This window comes from Pogoniulus pusillus, chromosome 34, assembly GCF_015220805.1.
Source record: "Pogoniulus pusillus isolate bPogPus1 chromosome 34, bPogPus1.pri, whole genome shotgun sequence".
NCBI classification, from domain to species: Eukaryota; Metazoa; Chordata; class Aves; order Piciformes; family Lybiidae; genus Pogoniulus; species Pogoniulus pusillus.
Window position 1 is genome coordinate 12,908,483 of NC_087297.1, and position 20,935 is coordinate 12,929,417.

General features: G+C 54.1%; 1 protein-coding gene across 7 annotated transcripts in view; it reads left to right on the top strand.

The window, feature by feature from the left end:
• The first annotated feature begins 323 nt into the window (after positions 1 to 323).
• NKAIN3 (sodium/potassium transporting ATPase interacting 3) overlaps positions 324 to 20,935 on the top strand; it is a 115,144-nt gene continuing 94,532 nt past the window's right edge. For 6 of the 7 annotated variants that reach the window (XM_064170802.1, XM_064170806.1, XM_064170805.1 and 3 more), the window contains exon 1: positions 324 to 656. In XM_064170802.1, coding sequence (XP_064026872.1) covers positions 603 to 656 — 54 coding nt within the window. In that variant the 5' untranslated portion in view covers positions 324 to 602. Of the gene's footprint in view, positions 657 to 764; positions 837 to 20,935 lie in introns of those variants that run through there. The other variant, XM_064170804.1, reaches the window with a different exon arrangement.

A 20,935-nucleotide genomic window follows, 5' to 3' on the forward strand; every position in this document is an offset into this window, starting at 1 on the left:
GCGTCCCCCACCGACCCCGAGACCTCCTTCGGCACAGCGCAGGCGGCGAACAATGGTCCCCGGGCTGCCCCGGGGCCGGCTCTTGCTGCAGCCTCCCCAAAGTCCCCGCAACTTTCCCCCGGGCTGCAACAAGCGACCCGCACGGGGCGACACCGGGCCCTGCCCTCGGGCCCCCCCGATGCCCACGGCCCCTCGGCCGCCGCCGCTGCCTCCTCCACAGCTCCCCGCAGCCCGCCCACCCGCGGCAGCCCCCCGCCTCTCCCGCACACGCTCCCTCTGCCCACCCCCGCTCCGCACACGCCCATCGCCGGCCCCTGCCCCTTCCCCACCGCCAGACCCGCTCCGCGCTGGGCTGAGCCCCCGCTGCCGCCTCCAGCTCCTCTCGGTAGGGCTGCGCTGCCCTCCGCCCAGCGGCGACCCCCTCAACAAAAGAGGCGGGGGGGGAGCAGCGAGGCGGGGAACGGGCACACGCCGCACACCCCCGGCCCCGCCGAGCCCGGCCGCGCCGTCCGGATGCGGTGAGCCCTGCGCTTCGCCTGCGGGGGGCCGCGGCGGCGCGGGCGGAGGAGCAGCAGAGGGAGAGGCGGCGGCTGGGCGCCACCATGGGCTGCTGCTCGGGCCGCTGCACGCTCGTCTTCCTCTGCTCGCTGCAGCTGGTGAGTGTCCGCTCGGCCGCCCCGGGCCGCGCTGCGGCTCGGCGGGAGAAGGGGCGGGCAGGGGCGGGCAGGGACGTGCGTGCTCCACACCCCCGGCACCTCAGCGCCCCTGCCCCGGGAGCTGTCCGCGCCCTGCTGCCGATGCGAGCGCCCGGTCCGGCTCTGCCCCGCTGCTCCCCGGTGACTTAAGTTTGTCGGGACGCGGCGTGGGGGCTCCGCGGTGGGGAATGGGGCAGGCGGCGGGGAGCGGGGGCTGCCCCGAGGGCAGCGGATCGCCGGGGCCGGGCGAAGGGGCTTCACCCCTCTGCCCAAAGTAGGGGCTGGGGAGAAGAAAGAGGAGGACGGAGCCGCGGGGTGCCTGCAGCGGGCACTGCCGGGCGCTGCCGCCCGCCCGCCGCCCGAGTCAGCGCCGCGGGGAGGGGTGCGGGGTTAAAACGCCTCTCTCCCTGTTCTCTTTTGTCTTGACCTTTGGGAAAGCGGCGGCTCTGGTGACTTTTCTCGGGATCCTTTCCCTCCGAGCCGACAGTTGCTCAGCGGAGACAGCAGAGCGCTGCATCTTCCCCTCTTTGTTTGCTGAACTTGACGTGTTTGTTTGGGAGAGAGTAGTTGTTGAGACAAAACGCTGCCGAACGACAGCAGCAATCCTTCCTCGGGCTCCTTAGCCGGGTGGCAGGATGCTGCTCTTCCCTTAACAGCACTCCCTGGTCCCCAAGGGTGTTTTAAAGGGTTTTTCTCTTCCCCAGTGACTCAGAGTCATCGTTTTGCCACATGATCCTTGCTGAGATGAGTGCTGTGCCTTGTGTGTGTGTCTGGAAGGAGGAAACCTGGCATGGGTTGGCTTTGTTGTTTTCTTTAATCCTTAGCTCCTCTTTCTACTTTTCTGTCGGAGTACTTTGGGAAGGCTCAGTTCCAGGGGCAGTGCAATCAAATGCAACACGGGCACTTCACCGGAGCGTCCTCATTCCCGAGCTTTGTGACCCATTCACAGCCTGTGCAAACTGGTGTGCAGCTTCCATTGTTCCCAGTGCCAGCCTGGACCTTGGTCAGAGCCTTTGGTGGGAGACAGAAGTGCCTCAACGGCATAACCTTGCCAGAAGGCAGGGAAGCTGCCTGATGCTGTCTGATTTGTACTTCTAGTGTGTGGTTGTAGACTTCTGCCCTTTCTTCTTAATCTTTTGCATCAGTTTTGCAGGCAGTGTCCTACTGACTGCAGCAGAATCACTCCTGATTTACCTCAGTGCATGTGGGAGGCAAAACAACCCCTTTTTCTTCAGCTGTATCTCTCTGCCAGTCATGGAGGTGATAATAACTGTGTTTGCTATTCTCTGGAATCCCTTGGAGGCTATAAAAATCGAAGCCAAGTGGGGCCAGCCCACCATAATCTGCAGATAAATGCATAGAAAGTCTTGCAGGAAGGGATTTGTGTTTTGGCAGAGACCTCTCAGATGATAGAAAGACTTTCAAAAATTACTTTAAGTGACTTTTTTTGTTCCCCCCCCTGCTGTACTTACCTGGTTTATGATAATGCTCCATGGCTGTCCCCACATCTTTCATGCTTTGATGTGGGGAAAAAAGCTTTCAGTTCAGTTTCATAGAATCACAGAATGGCTCAGGTTGGAAGGGACCTTCAAGATCAACCAGTTCCAACTCCATTGCCATGGACAGGGACACCTCCCACCAGTCCAGGTTGCTCAAGGCTTCATCCAGCCTAGCCTTCAATACCTCCAGGGAGGGAGCATCCACACCCTCCCTGAGCAACCTGTGCCACTGTTTCCCAACCCTCACTGGAAAGAACTTCTTCCTAATCTCCAGTCTCAATCTCCCCTCTTCCAGCTCAAAGCCATTGCCCTTGTCCTGTCACTACAAGCCCTTGTGAAAAGTCCATCCCCAGCTTTGTTGTAGGTTCCCCCAGGTGGTGGAAGGCTGCTCTAGGGTCTGCTTGGAGCCTTCCCTTCTCCAGGCTCACCAACCCCAGCTCTCTCATCCTGTCTTCACAGCAGAAGGGCTCCATCATTTGTTACAGTAGGGGGTGGCATTTCAGCAGTCATGTGGGGAGGTGACATGTTCCATGCAAGGGTTTTCTCCTCATTTTAATCTGCTTTGTAAAGCTGGAAACTCTCAGTTAGGATTTTGACTCTGGGTGTTGTGTGCTAGAACTCACAGTTAACAGCTACTCAGCCACCAGCTGGGTTCGTGGCTGGACTCTATGATCTGAAAGGTCTCTTCCAGCCTAAGTGATTGGGTGAAGCAGTTTTCCCCTCCTCTCTCACCAGCAGTTTAATAGATACCATCCTAAAAGGCATGCCAGCAGCTTTTGGATCATCCTCTGCTCCACATCACAAGACAGCAGTTCCCTGGCAGCAGTGCCTGCAGCACTGTGACAGGTTTCAGCATGCCATGGGCTCCTCTTTTCCATGTGTGACCACTGAGCTCTTTATAATCCAGCCAGGGAGCTGTGCCTTTGCTAGGTCTGTAGAAGCTAGTGATAACCTGGATTTAATCACTGTTCTCTGATCTCAGGGACACACAAAGTGCTTAAGACCCTGGTAATAAAGAGGCAGTAAAAGATTTTATTGTAGTCTTTCTACTTTTTTACTGTACTTCTTATCTTGTCTGTCTTCAGACACTGCCATGGCTTGCCTGTAACCTCAGCTTGGATGGGTTTTATAATGCTGTGATGATGTGGGTCTTGTTCTTATGAGCTGCTGAGTGCCCTCCAGCTCTCATCAGAGCTGCTGAAAGTCACTGCTTTGCATACAGACTCTCTGTAGTGATAAGTTCAAGCTAAAGCAGCAGTGAACCCCTTCCACCCAGAGAATGGCTGCAAAAGGGCAGGGGAAAGAAGTCTCCCACTTAGTGCAACAACCAATTTATTGTGGCCAGATGATCCCTTGTCAAAGCTTGCAGCAAGAAGTAGTAAAAAAAAAAGATCAAAGATGTATGAAAAATGTATTAAGATAGCTTAAATGTAAGAGTATGCAAATAAATAGTGTCTTAATGCAGAAATGTTGTGCACCCATATAAACATTGTGTTAATTCATACATATGATGTCCATATAAAAATATCTCATAGAACCATAGAATCAGCCAGGTTGGAAGAGAGCTCCAAGCTCCTCCAGCCCAACCTAGCACCCAGCCCTGCCCAACCAACCAGACCATGGCACTAAGTGCTCCAGCCAGGCTTGGATTCAACACCTCCAGGCACAGCCACTCCAGCACCTCCCTGGGCAGCCCATTCCAATGCCAATCACTCTCTCTGACAACAACTTCCTAACAACATCCAGCCTAGACCTGCCCTGGCACAACTTGGGGCTGTGTCCCCTTCTTCTGTTGCTGGGTGCCTGGCAGCAGAGCCCAACCCCACCTGGCTACAGCCTCCCTGCAGGCAGGTGCAGGCAGTATGAAATGTTAGGTGAATCTATAAAGTATTAGGTCAGTCTATGGATATGTCAATATAAAAATCTGCCCATATAAAATACTGTGTCAGTATGTAACTGTTCTGTCAGTATAGGATAATGTCAATCTATAAATGTGTCAATATAAAATATATCAATATATAATGGGTAGGTTCAGCCTGGAGGTGAGGAGGAAGTTGTTGAGCAGGAGAGTGGTGAGAGGCTGGAATGGGTTGCCCAGGGAGGTGGTTGCGGCCCCATCCCTGGAGGTGTTTAAGGCCAGGCTGGATGGGGTTGTGGGCAGCCTGCTCTAGTGTGAGGTGTCCCTGCCTGTGGCAGGAGGGTTGAGACTGCATGATCCTTGTGGTCCCTTCCAGCTCTAGCTGATCACAGGATCCTGTGGTTCTGGGATTCTATGATTCTCTGCATCCCCTCTTGGCTTGGCAGTGTTGGGTTAGTGACTGGACTCTGATCTTGAAGTTCTTTCCCAGCCTTTGTGGTTGTATGCTTCACACTGGTCAGCTGGAACTCTGGGCAACTCAGTATGTTAGAATCATAGAACCAACCAGGTGGGAAGAGACTACTGATGCCTTGCAGGCTGCCTGGCCAAGCTTCAGCCTCTGCACCAGCTGTGAGTATTGCTGGATTCACAGCTTGCTGAAGTTGGAGGTGTTTTGGAGTGAGCATCCATCCCATCATTGCCTGAAACCACGGGAGTGCTGATTCCCAGCAGAGAAGGAGTCCAAATAGGCTGAGAGGTGTTGGGGTTTCTGAGGCTCTTGCCTGTTTACATGCCCTGAGTCTTCTGTGCTTCTCCAATTACAGCTTTTTATTGCTTCCCAGCAGCTTTGTATGAGTTAGGCAGAAAGCAGTTGATGATGCATGAGAGCAAATGGTATCTCCTAGGTTGTTTTTTTCCCCCCTTCATGTGAACACACTGCATATGGATGTCTTCAGTGTCCTATTTTATGTATTTTTACTATCAGTGCAGAGGAGTGGAACAAATGTGAGCAAGAACAGATCCCATTTGCTATTCCACTGCCATTATCCTGTTAGTGCTTTATTACCTACTGAAAACCTATCTCCAAGTAATGGTGTGGTGCTGCTTAAGAGCAGAGATGTGATTAATGGCAAGGGTTTGATTTTTCTTCTGTTGTAATGGGGGGAAGGGAGGGGGGGAAATGTGAACTTAAAGCAGAAGTTATTTCATTTACTTTAGTCCCTTGGAGTTTAATGGAGCAGTGTGGAAGATGCCTGCAGCAGAGCTGATGGCATCACTCATCAGACATCATTTCTTCCAGAGGGGGGAAGTGATGCTGCATGTGGAGACCCCAGATCTGACATCCATGCATTGTTCAGGGTGAGAACAGGTTCACTATGCCTGGAAAAGACCTTTCAGATCCTCAAAGAGGAGGCTGAGGGCAGACCTCACTGCTGCTTACAGCTACCTCAAGGGACACTGTGCGGAGGCTGCTGCTGGGCTCTGCTCACAGGGGACTGGGGACAGAGCAAGGGGGAATGGCCTCAAGCTGAGGCTGGGCAGGTTTGGATTGGACATGAGGAAAAAGTTTATCATGGAGAGAGTGGTCAGGGACTGGAATGAGCTGCCCAGGGAGGTGGTGGAGTCACCCAGCCTGGCTGTGTTTCAGGGTGGTTTGGCTGTGGTGCTTGGGGCTATGGTTTAAGGTGACTCTTGTAGAGCAGGGTTCTGAGTTGGACTTGGGGATGCTGAGAGGCTTTGCCAGCCTGCATGGTGCTGTGGTTCATAGAATGGTTTAGGTTGGGAGGGACCTCAAAGCTCATAGGCAGGGACACCTCCCACTAGAACAGGTTGCTCAAGGGCTCATCCAACCTGGGCTTGAACACCTCCAGGGAGGTTGTGGAGCACAGAAGCACCCAATGTGATCTTTGATCTGTGCTTCTGTGCACCACAACCTCCCTGGGCAACCTGTGCCAGTGTCTCACCACTCCCAACCTGTGGCAGTGTCTCCCCACCCTCATGTCAGCAAATTCTTCCTAATCTCCTGTCTCCATCTACCCTCCTCAAGCTTAGTGTCTATTAAACTCTAGATGCTGATGGAGAGCCACAGTTCTGCAGCATGAAACACTCCAATCCCTGCAGCAAAAGGCTCAGTTGGGTATTTTGATATACAGTGAGGCCCTGGAATGGGTTGCCCAGGGAGGTGGTTGAGGCTCCATCCCTGGAGGTGTTTCAGGCCAGGCTGGCTGAGGCTGTGTGCAGCCTGCTTTGGGGTAGGGTGTCCCTGGGCATGGCAGTGGGGTTGGAACTGGCTGCTCCCTGTGCTCCCTTCCAACCCTGATTGATTCTGTGATACTATGATTCAAATCCTTCTTTTCTGTTGGGTACAAAATGCATTAAAAACCCATGAGGTAGAGGGGGAGGGTTGAGCTGGCTGGAAATTAAACCTGCCCAAGCAGGCTGTATTTCAAGCCTCTTCTGATAACCTTAGCAAATGAGGAGGCAAAAGATCTCCTCCCATTAGCAAGTGTGTCCAGTTTTATTGTGCTGAGGCAGAGATAATTCAGCACTTCTGCACATTTCATTTTAATTGTCACAGAATTAGTCATCAAAGCCTGCAGCTCCTTTCAAAGGAAATGTTAAATCAACAACTGGGGAAGAAAAAGAAGGAGAAGGAGGGAGGGGGGAAAAAAAGAAGGCATTTGAATACATTTGCCCAACAAACACTAATCACTTTTATTATGAAGCTCCAGCCCCTGGCATCCTGAACATGAATCAAAAATATGACTCCATACAAATTAATTCCAGAATCACAGCCTGGAAGGGAGCTCAGGAGACAGGGATCTGCTGGAGAGAGTCCAGAGAGGTCTAGGAGGATGATGAGGGGACTGGAGCACTGCCTGGTGAGGGGAGGCTGAGGGACCTGGGGGATAGGTTGGACTGGATGATCTTGGAGGTCTCTTCCAACCTGGTTGATTCTATGATTATATGACCTGGGGCTGTTTAGCCTGGAGAAGAGAAGACTGAGAGGAGATTTCATCAATGTCTATAACTATCTGAGGGCTGAGGGTCAGGAGAGGGGACAGGCTCTGCTCACTGCTCCCTGGGACAAGCAGCAATGGATGGAAGCTGCAGCACAGGAGGTTCCAGCTCAACACAAGGGGGAACTTCTTGACTGGAAGGGTCCCAGAGCACTGGCACAGGCTGCCCAGAGAGGTTGTGGAGTCTCCTTCTGTGGACCCCTTCCAGGCCTGTCTGGATGTGTTCCTGTGTGCCCTGAGCTTGAGGAGTCTGCTGAGGGGTGAAGCCAGCAGGCATTGTCAGGGAGTGGAAGAGGAGAAGTGAGTTGAAATGCAACAGTGTAGGATGCAGGACCTTGGGCTGGGGAACTGGTGTTGGGATGCACTGCCCCTGGCTGAGCTGCTTTGGTGTTGGGATGCACTGCCCCTGGCTGAGCTGCTTTGGTGTTGGGATGCACTGCCCCTGGCTGAGCTGCTTTGGTGTTGGGATGCACTGCCCCTGGCTGAGCTGCTTTGGTGTTGGGATGTACTGCCCCTGGATGAGCTGCTTTGGTGTTGGGATGCACTGCCCCTGGCTGAGCTGCTTTGCTGTAGGCAGCTGAGGAAGAGAAAGATGCTATTTAGTAAAATCACTTGCTAAAAAATGACAATCAGCAGTTAAAGCTCTGCATCCAGTGACCCAAGAAGCCCTTTTCTGTGTTGCTGAGTTGCTGCTTTAATTGCTCAGCCTGTTGAAGCCCAGAGTGAGCACAAAACATTTGTTCAGTCCCTGTTGTCTCTAATACTTTTCCAAGCACTGTTCTGAATAGATGGCTTGGAGAGTGTGATGGAAAATGGTCTGTTGGAGGGTAGGGGAGCTCTGCAGAAGGACCTGGCCAGGCTGGATGGGTGGGCAGAGGCCAAGGGGATGAGACTGAACAAGGCCAAGGGCAGGGTTCTACACTTTGGCCCAAGCAGCACTACAGGCTGGGGCCAGAGTGGCTGAGAGCAGCCAGGCAAAGAGGGAGCTGGGGGTGCTGGCAGAGAGGAGCTGCAGAGGAGGCAGCAGTGCCCAGGTGGGAAGCAGAGCCAATGGCATCCTGGGCTGGCTCAGGAGCAGTGTGAGCAGCAGGACAAGGGAGGTTCTTGTGCCCCTGTGCTCAGCACTGCTCAGGCCACACCTTGAGTGCTGTGTCCAGTTCTGGGCTCCTCCATTGCAGAGAGATGTTGAAGTACTGGAAGGTGTCCACAGGAGGGCGACAAAGCTGTGAGGGGCCTGGAGCAGAGCCCTGTGAGGAGAGGCTGAGGGAGCTGGGGGGGTGCAGCCTGCAGCAGAGGAGGCTCAGGGCAGAGCTCATTGCTGCCTGCAGCTACCTGCAGGGAGGCTGTAGCCAGGTGGGGTTGGGCTCTGCTGCCAGGCAGCCAACAGAAGAAGAAGGGGCCAGAGTCTGAAGCTGTGCCAGGGCAGGTCTAGGCTGGCTGTGAGGAGGAAGTTGTTGTCAGAGAGAGTGATTGGCATTGGAATGGGCTGCCCAGGGAGGTGGTGGAGTCTGTGTGGCAGGAGGTGTTGAAGCCAAGCCTGGCTGGGGCACTCAGTGCCACGGTCTGGTTGGTTGGGCAGGGCTGGGTGCTAGGTTGGGCTGGCTGAGCTTGGAGCTCTCTGCCAACCTGCTTGGTTCTATGATTCTATGGCACAATAACACTTTTGATGCCTTCTTCATCCTTGCTTAACTCAGTCTTTCTAAATCGAGTTATCAAGTGATAATATTCAACTAATTAATTATCTCTTTCCCCTCCCACCCCCTTGTCTGTCAGAATAATGCACATCCAGCTTGGTGGCTGCTTTGGAGGAGAGTCTGCAGCTTGTAATTGGGAGACATCAAGCTGCAGGGAAAGCTCCATTAAAAGCAAAAGAAGAAGAGCATCCAGCTTTGGAATAATAGCTGGAGTGTTGTAGGCTGCTGCTGCTGCTGCCTGGGGCTCAGTGTCTGTGGTTCTGTAGTGATTGAAATAGTTCTGCATTCTGTCCCTGATGCAGCTCTGAGGGAGAGAATATTCTCATTAAATGGTTATTATTGCTTTTCTTTAAAGGGATTGGTTCTTTTTAAGGGAAGCATTTAGTGATACAGAGGTCTGTGTGGTTCCTTGGCACTGAGAGAGAGCCAGCAAACAGAACACAAGGCCATCGATTTCCTGCAGTCCTGCTCAGGTAAAGGATCACACTTGTACAGAAGGTGACTTCTCAACAACAGAGGCCAAACCAGCCTTAAGGTGTGATGCAAGGAGAGAAACTGCTTCTGTGGCTGAGAAGAGGATTGGATTACAAACACAAGAGGCAGAGAGAGCAAAAGCATAACCCTCCTACCTGGGAAGGGAGCAGAGAAGGGGTGAGAGGGGCAGCAGAAGGGGTGAGAGGGGCCCCATGAAAAGAGGAAGTTGGCAACTGCTAGGTTGGACTGGATGATCTTGGAGGTCTCTTCCAACCTGGTTGATTCTGTGATTCTATGATCAGAGCCAGCAGAAGAGAAGGTCAGGAGGAAGCTTTCCAGGAATCTGTTTTTGCAAACAGCTTTTTGCTTTCTGTTTGGAGGTGGAGAGGCTGAGAACGAGAAAGAGAAGTGTAGAATTGTCTGGGTTGGGAAAGCTCTGAGCTCATCCAGCCCAAGCAGCAACCCAGCCCCAGCATGGCCATCAAACCATGTGCCCAGGTGCCATGGCCACACCTTTCTTCAACACCCCCAGGGATGGGGACTCCACCACCTCCCTGGGCAGCCTCTGCCAGTCCCTGACCAGCCTTGCAGCAAGGAAGTTTCTGCTTATCTCCAACCTAACCCTCCCCTGGCACAATTTCAGGCCATTTCCTCTCCCTCTATGCCCTGACACTAGGGAGAAGAGACCAACCCCCACACCTCACCACAACCTCCTTCTAGGGAGCTGTAAAGATCAGTGTGATCTGCCCTCAGGCTCCTCTTCTCCAGGACATTATACAGTGGTCACCTTTGTGTTGTCAGCTCTAAGCAATTAGCAGCTCCTGACACTGTTGGTGTTTAATGAAGTGGAGCCCTCTGCTTCCCCTTTTACTTCATCAGTGTTTGCTTCACACATTCCTGCCGTGCCAAGCCTGGCACATAAAGCATCTCCCTTCTGCTGTCGAGTGGTGGGATTTGTAGCTTGCCCAGGCCACGGCAGTTGGTTTGCTCTTAACAGACTTTAAAGAGCAGGCAAGCATATGCTGAAGATAAACTGTGCACCAAGAAATGCTGCCCTGGGCCCAGCCTGGCAGGTCCAGCTCTGCTTCACTGCTCAGGGAAGCTGCTCCAGCTTCTGCTGGCTTAAGAGGGTCCCTGGGATTAGAATCATAGAATCAGGCAGGGTGGGAAGGGAGCACAAGGAGCAGCCAGCTCCAACCCCCCTGCCATGGCCAGGGACACCCTACCCTAGAGCAGGCTGCACACAGCCTCAGCCAGCCTGGCCTCAAACACCTCCAGCCATGGGGCCTCAACCACCTCCCTGGGCAACCCATTCCAGCCTCTCACCACTCTCCTGCTCAACAACTTCCTCCTCATGTCCAGCCTCACTCTCCCCACCTCCAGCTTTGCTCCATCCCCCCAGTCTTGCCACTACCTGGGAGCCTAAAAAGTCCCTCCCCAGCTTTTTTGTAGCCCCCTTCAGATCCTGGCAGGCCACAAGAAGGTCACTTGGGAGCCTCCTCTGCTGCAGCCTGCACAGCCCCAGTGCAGTTTGCTGAGGCTGTGAGCTTAACCTCAGGAAGTTCCATGAGGGCAAGTGCAGAGTCCTGCATCTGGTGGGGGAATGGCACCAGGCACCAGCACAGCCCAGGCACTGTCCTGCTGGAAAGCAGCTCCACGGAGAGAGCTGTGAGAGTGTCCCCGTGGAGAGCAAGTTCTGCATGGCACAGCAATGTGCCCTTGTGGCCAGGGAGCCAATGGCCAAATGCAAATTAGAGTCCCAGACCTGTCTCAAAGGCTCAGGCTGAAGCCAAATCACCAACCCCCACCTTCGGACACAGCTGAAAGCCCTTTAGCATCGAGGCCATGCCTCTAGCAGCCACCCAATGAGCTTCCTGGGCCAGCGGCCAGCCAGGGCCCCCGGGCTCATTATCCTGACAAGCTGCACCTGGGGGGCACAGCTGCAGGCACCTGGAACCTTCTCCGAGCTGTGCCTTATAGGTTCAGAGCTGCGGGCACCAGGAGCCTTCTCTGAGCTGTGGCTTTGGGTGCAGAGCTGCAGGCACCTGGAACCTTCTCTGAGCTGTGGCTTTGGGTGCAGAGCTGCAGGCACCTGGAACCTTCTCTGAGCTGTGCCCTGCGAGTCCACTGAGCATTGTCTGCTGGAGGGACTGCAGCCAGGTCAGTGGGTAAGTCACTTTTCTTCTTGTTGGGCTCAGGGTTTGTGCATCTCAGGACAAAGTTGATCCTTCTGCTTGGCTGTGAGAGCAGCAGAGCCTTGCCAAGTGTTGGGCTTGAGCTTAGCAGCAGGGAAGGAGGCTGATTTGTGTTGGTAACTCCTCTGACTGCCTTGCAAGTGTTTGAGAAGGTGCATCGAAGAGAGCTGCATAAAGGAGCTGCCTGTGGCTTGTGAGCTGCTTGTTAGTAATGGCTGTGGAATCTCGTGGTGCTGTTGCTGTCCAGGTGTACCCTTGTGGTCCAGCATGTCCAGCAGCACAGGGGTTTGGGGCTGAGCTCTGAGCAGTGTAACTTCACTGAGAGACTCTGCACTAACTTTAATTCAATCAACTCGGAAGCTTCCGGAGGACCTCCTGTGTGCTTGTGGCCTTAAAACACCAGCCAAGAGCTGGTCCAGCAGAGCAGGTTGTAAACCCTCAGTCAGCAGCGGGAGCGTGGGGAGGCGAGGCAGAGCCCTGCCGGTGAAGGTGTCGGTGCCTGGCTCGGCGGGCGGCAGGGCTCGGCGGGCGGTGCCTGTGCGCTGAAGTTAGCCCACAGCGACTGCAGCAGGAGCTAATTCTGCCGCTGCCAGGCTGGAAACAAACTGGCCTGGCGGGCGGCAAAGGTTCCCTTCGGAGCTCTTGGCGGGCAAGCGAGGTGTGGAAATGTCTCTGCGCCGCCTGCTGCAGCAGCGGGGCAGGCACCGGAGGCCGTTTCTGGCCGCACTGTGTCCCGTCGGAGCCCCCCGCGGTGCCAGGCGCCGCTCGGGCGGGCGCGCAGCGCTCACGATCCCGTTACAGGCTCGGTCTGGCAGCGGGGGCAGCCTGCTCGCTGCCGGCAGGGGGTTTGCTCCTCTTGCTGAACAAGTTGTAGCAGCAGCTCGGCTGCAAGGGAGCAGGCAGCAGCCTGCAGTGAGCTGTTCCTTCAGAGCAAGGGTGGTGAGTCCCACGCGTGCACAACGATTGCCTTCTCGGGGCAGTTCCATCCTCCATGTGTTAGCTGCTCGCTGCCTCCTGGGGCTGCCTACCCACCTGTCCCTCCAGACCAGTTTGCTTACCAGCTGCACCCCAGGCCTGCATGCATGGGGAGAGTTTAATGGCATCTCATGCAGGTAGCCGGGACGCAGCCAGTGGGCAGACCTGTTCTGGTCCTAGTGGAGTGGTTTGGAGCCACATCCTGCCAGGCTCAGTGTTGTCTGCATGGGATGCTCAAAGCTTAGTGACAGGTGAGACTGCTCAGGGTCTTCTGAGCTGTCTGAGAGAGGCCAGCACAGAGCCACAGAGATGCTGAAGGGAATGGAACAGCTCTGTTAGGAGAGCCTGAGGGAGCTGGGGCTGTGCTGCTGGCAGAGGAGACTGAGAGGTGACCTCAGCAGTGGTTATCAATGTGTGCAGGTGAGTGCCAGAGGCTGGGGCCAGGCTCTGCTGGGTGATGCCAGTGCCAGCACAAGGGGCAGTGGTGGAAGCTGAGGTAGAGGAAGTTCCATGTGCACATGAGGAGGAATTTTTCCCTGTGAGGGTGCCAGAGCCCTGGCACAGGCTGCCCAGGTGGGATGTGGAGTCTCCCTCTCTGGAGATATTCCAAACCTGCCTGGATGTGTTCCTGTGTGATCTGGCATAGGAGATCCTGCTCTGGCAGGGGGGTTGGACTGTCTGAGCTTTGGAGGTCCCTTCCAGCCCCTGTGACTCTGTCTGCAGCTCTGATCTGTTCACCCTAAACCATATCCCCAGGCACCACATCCAAACAGCCCTTAAACACCTCCAGGCATGGTGACTCCACCACCTCCCTGGGCAGCTCATTGCAGTGCCTGACCACACTTGCTGGGTCAAAACCAAAATGTTTCCTAATGTCTGGTCTAAACCTGCCCAGTCACAGCCTGAGGCCATTCCCTCTTGTTCTATCCCTGGCTCCCTGTGAGAAGAGGCCAGCTGTGTAGACGTGGTGCTGAGCTTAGTTCAGTCCCTGCTTCAGACCCATGCCCCCTTCTCCTCTCTGCCCCACAACTGGTGGCACAGCCACTCCTGAGGAGCCTGAGCAGAAGGTTCAGCCCAAAGCGACTCCTAAGCTCAGCCAACCCACAGCCCATCCTCCCAGGGCTATAACTTGCTGAACTTTCAGAGGTTCCTGGAGCCTGTTGTTGGAACTAATTAATATGCTGGGTTTTTTTTTGAGTGCTCCACCGACCTGCAGCTCGTAGCTTGGTAATTAGCCCAGGGTTTGTATCTAGGCACGAGCTGGAGATGATTAGAAAAGCTGAGGCACTGTGCAGGTCAAGTGTGCACCATTATTTCAGCTACTTAATGCATTTTAATGGTAGCTGATAAGGTGCAAAGAGCTTTGTAAGTGGGATGGAAAGAGAGGTTTGCTTTGGTTTCTTTTCCAGCCTGCATTAAAGCTCCAGGTACAAATAGGTTTTGATTTTTCTACATCAGTTAAAAGGAGCTGGAACCTACCACAAGTGACTGACTCCTGCTGACAGCAACATCTCCTGCCTAGGCTCACAGATGTCAGGGGTGGGAAGAGACCCAAAGAGCTCATCCAGTCCAACCCCCCTGCCAGAGCAGGACCACACAATCCAGCTCAGGGCACACAGGAACACATCCAGACAGGCCTGGAAAGGCTCCACAGAAGGAGACTCCACAGCCTCTCTGGGCAGCCTGTGCCAGGGCTCTGGGACCCTTACAGTCAAGAAGTTGCCCCTTGTGTTGAGCTGGAACCTCCTGTGCTGCAGCTTCCATCCATTGCTGCTTGTCCTATCCCAGAGAGCAGTGAACAGAGCCTGTGCCCCCCTCCTGACCCCCAGTCCTCAGATAGTTATAGACATTGATTCAATCCCCTCTCAGTCGTCTCTTCTTCAGACTAAGCAGCCCCAAGGCCCTCAGCCTCTCCTCACCAGGCAGTGCTCCATTCCCCTCATCATCCTCATAGATCTCTGCTGGACTCTCTCCAGCAGATCCTTGTCCCTCTTCGACTGGGGAGCCCAAAACTGAAGGCAGTGCTCAAGCTGAGGTCTCACCAGGGCAGAGTAGAGGGGGAGGAAAACCTCCCTGCATCTGCTGGACACACTCTGCTTAATGCCCCCAGGGACCCCATTGCCCTCTTGGCCCCCAGGGCACATTGCTGTGCCATGGATGTTCTCCCCCAGCACTGCCAGCTCCCTCTGCACAGGGCTGCTCTCCAGCAGTCACCTCCCAGCCTGTGCTGCTGCTGTTTATTATTCCTCCCCAGGTGCAGGACTCTGCACTTGTCCTTGGTGACCCTCATCTGGCTCCTCTGTGCTCAGCTCTGTCTGGCCAGGTCTCTCTGGATGGCCTCAGAGCCTTCAGCTGTCTCAGCCAAGCCTCCCAGTTAGGTGTGCCAGGCTGCTGAGCTGTCATTCCCTGCTTTGTGCCAAAGGCAAGGTGGGTTTGAGCCGTGTTGGGCAGCTTTGCAGGAGGCTCAGCTTGTTAGTTTCCATGGGCTCGAGTGGAGCTGCCTTCCTCTGCTGCTGCCTGCCTTCTGTGGCAGCTTCGTTGGCTGCCCAAAGGCGTTCAGCTCTGCCTGAGCTCTGCGTGGAGGAGAGCTTTGATGTGCTCTCCTGTCAGGCAGGAGCTGGGGGATGGACATGTTCTGCAGGAGTGAGAGCAGCAGAAACTTTCAAAGCTACCAAGACACATTTCAGAACAGGTTGTGCTGTCTGCTCCAGGCTTCAGTTTTTCCTGGACGTTCATCCTTTGCTTTTTAATTCCTCCTCTTTGAAGAAGCTCTGAGCCAGCAATGTACCTTTCTGGCTAAGAAAGCAAAGGGACTCCTGGGGGGCATTAAGAAGAGTGTGACCAGCAGGCCATCAGAGGTTCTCCTCCCCATCTACTCTGCCCTAGTGAGACAGACAACTACTGGAGAGAGTCCAGTGGAGGCTGCTGAGGAGCCTGGGGCAGCTCTGTGAGGAGCAAAGGCTGAGAAACCTGGGGCTGAGAGCCTGGAGAAGAGCAGCCCCAGAGAGGATCTGAGCAATGCTCAGCCAGAGCTAAAGGAGGGGAGGAGGAGGTGCAAGAGGCTGGGGTCAGACTCTTGCCAGTGGTGCCCAGGGACAGGACAAAGAGCCACAGGCACAGAGTGGAACCCAGGAGGTTTCCCTTTATGATAGACAAGGAACAACGGATGGGAGCTGCAGCACAGGAGGTTCCAGCTCAACACAAGGGGAACTTCTTGACTGGAAGGGTGATGATGTTTCTGCTCTGCCCTGCACACATGTCCCTCTTACCTGTGCACCCCTAAGCCAGGGTTGGACATGGGAATTATAGAATCAAGCAGGTTGGCAGAGAGCTCCAAGCTCATCCAGCCCAACCTAGCACCCAGCCCTGCCCAACCAACCAGACCATGGCACTAAGTGCCCCAGCCAGGCTTGGCTGCAACACCTCCAGCCACACAGACTCCACCTCCCTGGGCAGCCCATTCCAATGCCAATCACTCTCTCTGACAACAACTTCCTAACAACATCCAGCCTAGACCTGCCCTGGCACAGCTTCAGGCTGTGTCCCCTTCTTCTGCTGCTGGCTGCCTGGCAGCAGAGCCCAACCCCACCTGGCTACAGCCTCCCTGCTGGCAGCTGCAGGCAGCAATGAGCTCTGCCCTGAGCCTCCTCTGCTGCAGGCTGCACACCCCCAGCTCCCTCAGCCTCTCCTCACAGGGCTGTGCTCCAGGCCCCTCCCCAGCCTTGTTGCACTTCTCTCAACACCTTCCAGCACCTCAACATCTCTCTGCAATGGAGGGGCCCAGAACTGGACACAGCACTCCAGGTGTGTCCTGAGCAGTGCTGAGCACAGGGGCAGAAGAACCTCCCTTGTCCTGCTGCCCACACTGCTCCTGAGCCAGCCCAGGATGCCATTGGCTCTGCTGCCCACCTGAGTTAATACCTTCTGGATGTGCTGTGTTTTATTCCCCTGCAGCCAGGGCATTAAAACAAATTAGAACATTACTTAATGTGGTGTAAAATTGTTACCATATGAGCAGTCAATTAACAAGATAAAAATTTGCAGTCGTGCCTTAGAGGTGAAATCTTTTCAGCTTTTAATACAATAATGAAGGAAAATGGGGAGGGGGGAGGGGAAAAAACCCACAACCAGCAAAACAAAAACCTTCCTGGTCCTTAAATGGTTGAGTTTCCAGACAAATAACCATGGCAAGTACATTTTATTGCTGATGCCTTAAAGAGCTTTCCCCTCCTGCCAGCTTTATCAAGGCTCAATTGGCTGCCCATCCCTATCTGGAGCTGATAAAGCTCATGCAGAGAAGACAGCTCCAAAGAGGGCAAACCCAGAGGTGGGCACCATAACTGGAGGGCATAACTCAGCAGAGATGATCTCCTTTTCTTTCTCTTGTGCCATATGCCCAGAGAGGTGGTGGAGCCTCCAAATCCACCTGGAGGCTTTCCTCATCTTCTACTTTGCTCCAGTGAGGCTGCATCTGGGAAGGGACTTTTTACAAGGGGTTGCAGTCATAGGACAAGAGGGAATGGATTGAAGGTTGAGGAGGGCAGGTTTAGACTGGAGGTTAGGAAGGAATTCTTGCCTGTGAGGGTGGTGAGACACTGGCACAGGCTGCCCAGGGAGGTTGTGGAGCACAGAAGCACCCAATGTGATCAAAGATCACATTGGGTGCTTCTGTGCTCCACAACCTCCCTGGAGGTGTTCAGGACCAGGTCGGTGAGGTCCTGAGCACCCTGGGCTGGTAGGAGGTGTCCCTACCTATGGCAGAAGGGTTGGAACTGGCTGATCCTTGAGGTCCCTTCCAACCTTAACCATTCCATGGCTGTGTGACAGGTGCTGTGCAGCAGTGATGTGGAGAGGCAGCCAAACCTTCCCTCCTTTTGCTTTTGTCCCTGGATGGCTTTCAGAAGAATGCTGCTTTCTTAGATTAGATGGAGCTGACTCTCTTCAGTGAGTGAGAGGCAAACAAAGATGTTCTCAGAGGGTGCTGGGGGAATGTGGAGAGCTTGCAAATGTAAGCAGGCAAAATCCTTCCCTTTGAAAGGAAGCTGAGCCAGCCTGTGCCAGCTGCATTCCTGCTCTCACCATATCTGGTGGGGGTTTTTTTTCCTCCCCTCCATTCATACCATTTTCTCTTGATCATAAAAAGGAATCAAATCCTCGAGGCTGAAGTTTTGATGCCACACAGGAGGGCCTGCACAGCTTTTCTCACTGCATTTACACTCCCCCTGCTGAGTGCACAAAGATCTTCTTACAAGGCAGAACGGTTTTGCTCTTCTGCATCCAATTCCCTGCCTGCCCTCTCCAAGGGGGTTTCCAGCAAGGCTGCCAGGTGTGAGTGAGGCTTTTCTTCCTGTAAAGAGTAAAGCAAACACCATTACCTTGGTGTCAGCTCATCAAACAGCTGCCACACAGAGGGTGCCCTGGGCTCTCGCTGTCTTGTGTCGCTGCGCTTTAATGGCCCAGAATGGTTTGTTTGCCTATAAAGCCACTCAGCATCTCCTCTTTGCTCCTCAGCTCTGCTCAATGAAATCATGGCCCACGTTTAGAGCTCATCTCTAGTGACCAGGGAGCTGGCCTCGGGCAGCTGCTGTTTGTGCAACTGCAGTGAGATAAATGGGAGCTGGGCTGGAAAGCTGCAGCCCTGGGGATGATGCTGTGTGAGCAGGTTTCTTGGCAGGCTGTGCTGCTGCCCAGGCAGGGAGGTTGGCAGGAATCTGCAAGGGAATTGCCCTGGTGCCTTTGTGCCAGCTACCCAGGCACCTGCACTGAAGAGGAAGACTTCCTTAGGGATTGTCCTTTAGAATGGAAACACATCCAAAACCACTTGTGTGGCAGAATGGTGACTGGAGAGGCAGGAACACAGCAGCTCCACAGGCAAGTGGATTGCTGCAGGAACTCAGCAGCTCCACAGGCAAGTGGATCACTGCAGGGTGAGCAGTGCAGGGTTCTAGACTTTGGCCACAACAACCCCAAGCAGCACTACAGGCTGGGGCCAGAGTGGCTGAGAGCAGCCAGGCAGAGAGGGAGCTGGGGGTGCTGGCAGAGAGGAGCTGCAGAGGAGGCAGCAGTGCCCAGGTGGGCAGCAGAGCCAATGGCATCCTGGGCTGGCTCAGGAGCAGTGTGGACAGCAGGACAAGGGAGGTTCTTCTGCCCCTGTGTTCAGCACTGCTCAGGACACACCTTGAGTGCTGTGTCCTCCATTGCAGAGAGCTGTTGAGGTGCTGTAAGGTGTTTGGAGCAGGGCAGCAAGGCTGGGGAGGGGCCTGGAGCACAGCCCTGTGAGGAGAGGCTGAGGGAGCTGGGGGGGTGCAGCCTGCAGCAGAGGAGGCTCAGGGCAGAGCTCATTGCTGCCTGCAGCTGCCTGCAGGGAGGCTGTAGCCAGGTGGGGTTGGGCTCTGCTGCCAAGCAGCCAGCACCAGAAGAAGGGGACACAGCCTGAAGCTGTGCCAGGGCAGGTCTAGGCTGGATGTTGTTAGGAAGTTGTTGTCAGAGAGAGTGATTGGCATTGGAATGGGCTGCCCAGGGAGGTGGTGGAGTCTGTGTGGCAGGAGGTGTTGAAGCCAAGGCTGGCTGGGGCACTTAGTGCCATGGTGTGGTTGGTTGGGCAGGGCTGGGTGCTAGGTTGGGCTGGCTGAGCTTGGAGCTCTCTTCCATCCTGCTGGATTCTATGATTCAGTGATCTTCCACAGGTTGCTCAAGGTCTCATCCAGCCTGTCCTTGAACACCTCCAGGGAAGGGACATCCACAACCTCCCTGGGCAACTTGTGCCCGAGTCTCCCCACCCTCACTGTAGAGTATTTCTTCCCCCTCTCCAGTCTCAGTGTGGGGATTTTATCCTTGCTGTGTTCCATGCTGAGCAGAGCTGTGATGGGAGTTGGCTGTTTGCACTGAGTTCTGAATCCAGGTGGTTTTGTCCCATGGGAATGCTGCTGGCTGCCTGCTCAGACAGCTTGAGCTTGTTTCTCCCCAGGTGCTGCTGTTTGGTGTTGCTGTGTAGAACTCATGCTCAGTTACAGCAATTTGGGGCACAGCTCAGCTTCCAGACTATCCTTCATGCTGGGGGGGGGGGGGGGGTGTGATGGTGTTGAAGTGGTTCCTTTTGTTTAGCAAAACAAAGCAGAATCCTAATGAGAAAGTTAATGTGTTGGAAAATGAGCCCAAATGGAACAAAATCACATTTTGCTAACTAATTAAATTTTATTTTTCACTCCTTTAGCATAAAAAAAACTATAAACTGACTTCCAGAGCCCATCTCTTGCTTTGCTTTGGGGGCCTTTGGGGGCATGCATTGGCATTCACTCTCTGTCTTGCTTGCTCTCCTTTCAATAGATTGTTTCAAGTGCACACCTCTTTTCCCTTTCTCAAGGGTTCTTGTGCATCTCTTCCTGCTGCCTGGCTCCTTGGTGCTGAGGAAGGCTTCTTGTGCATCTCTTCCTACTGCCTGGCTCCTTGGTGCTGAGGAAGGCTTCTTGTGCATCTCTTCCTGCTGCCTGGCTCCTTGGTGCTGAGGACTTTACCTTCCCTGTGCAATCTATGGTACTTTTATTCCATAACTCGTAGAATCATGGAATGGTTTAGGTTCATTCTGTGATTCTGAAGTCCAAAGCTTATGAGTATCCCTCCCACCCTTGCCAGTTACATAATCACAGAGTCGTTTAGGTGGGAAGGGACTTTGAAGCTCATCCAGCTCCAACCTCCCCTGCCATAGGCAGGGACACCTCCCACTAGAACAGGGCACCCAACACCTTCTAATTAACCCATGGCATTAAGTGCCTCATCCAGCCTCCTTTTAAACACCTCCAGAGATGGGGACTCCACCACCTCCCTGGGCAGCTCATTTCAATGCCAATCACTCTTACTGGGAAGAATTTCTTTCTAACATCCAGCCTGAACCTACCCTGGCACAGCTTGAGGCTGTGTCCTCTTGTTCTGTCCCTGGTTGAAGAGAAGAACATCCAACCTAGTCTGGAACACCTCCAGGGAGGCTGTGGAGCACAGAAGCACCCAATGTGATCAAAGATCACATCAATGATCACATTGGGTGCTTCTGTGCTCCACAACCTCCCTGGGTGACCTGTGCCAGTGTCTCACCACCCTCGCTGCCAAGAACCCTTTCCTAACAGCCACTTTCAATCTCCCCTCTGCCACTTCAAACCCCTTCCTCCTCCTCCTGCCATTACAAGACCTTCTCACTAATGTAATAGCAACATAAATGAACTCTTGTAGTGAAAGACTCTACCATGAGAGCAACCAAGTTGCTCCTAGCACCCGAGCAGGGAGCAGCAGGGAGCACAGAAGAGGACTGTGGAGGGAGAAGAGGGAGAAGAAAGATTCATCTTTAAGTGAGCTGCAAGGCTGATAAAGTCAACCAATATTTATAGGCTGTAGGTTGCTTTAGTTGAAGTGACATGGGACAGGTATCAATTAGAGAGGCTTTCCATCATGTAATTAAGAGATAATACTTCACTGCTCTCTCTCTCCTCTTTCCACCCCCCCCCCCCCCCTTCTTTCCACTTGCAAACTCTCCA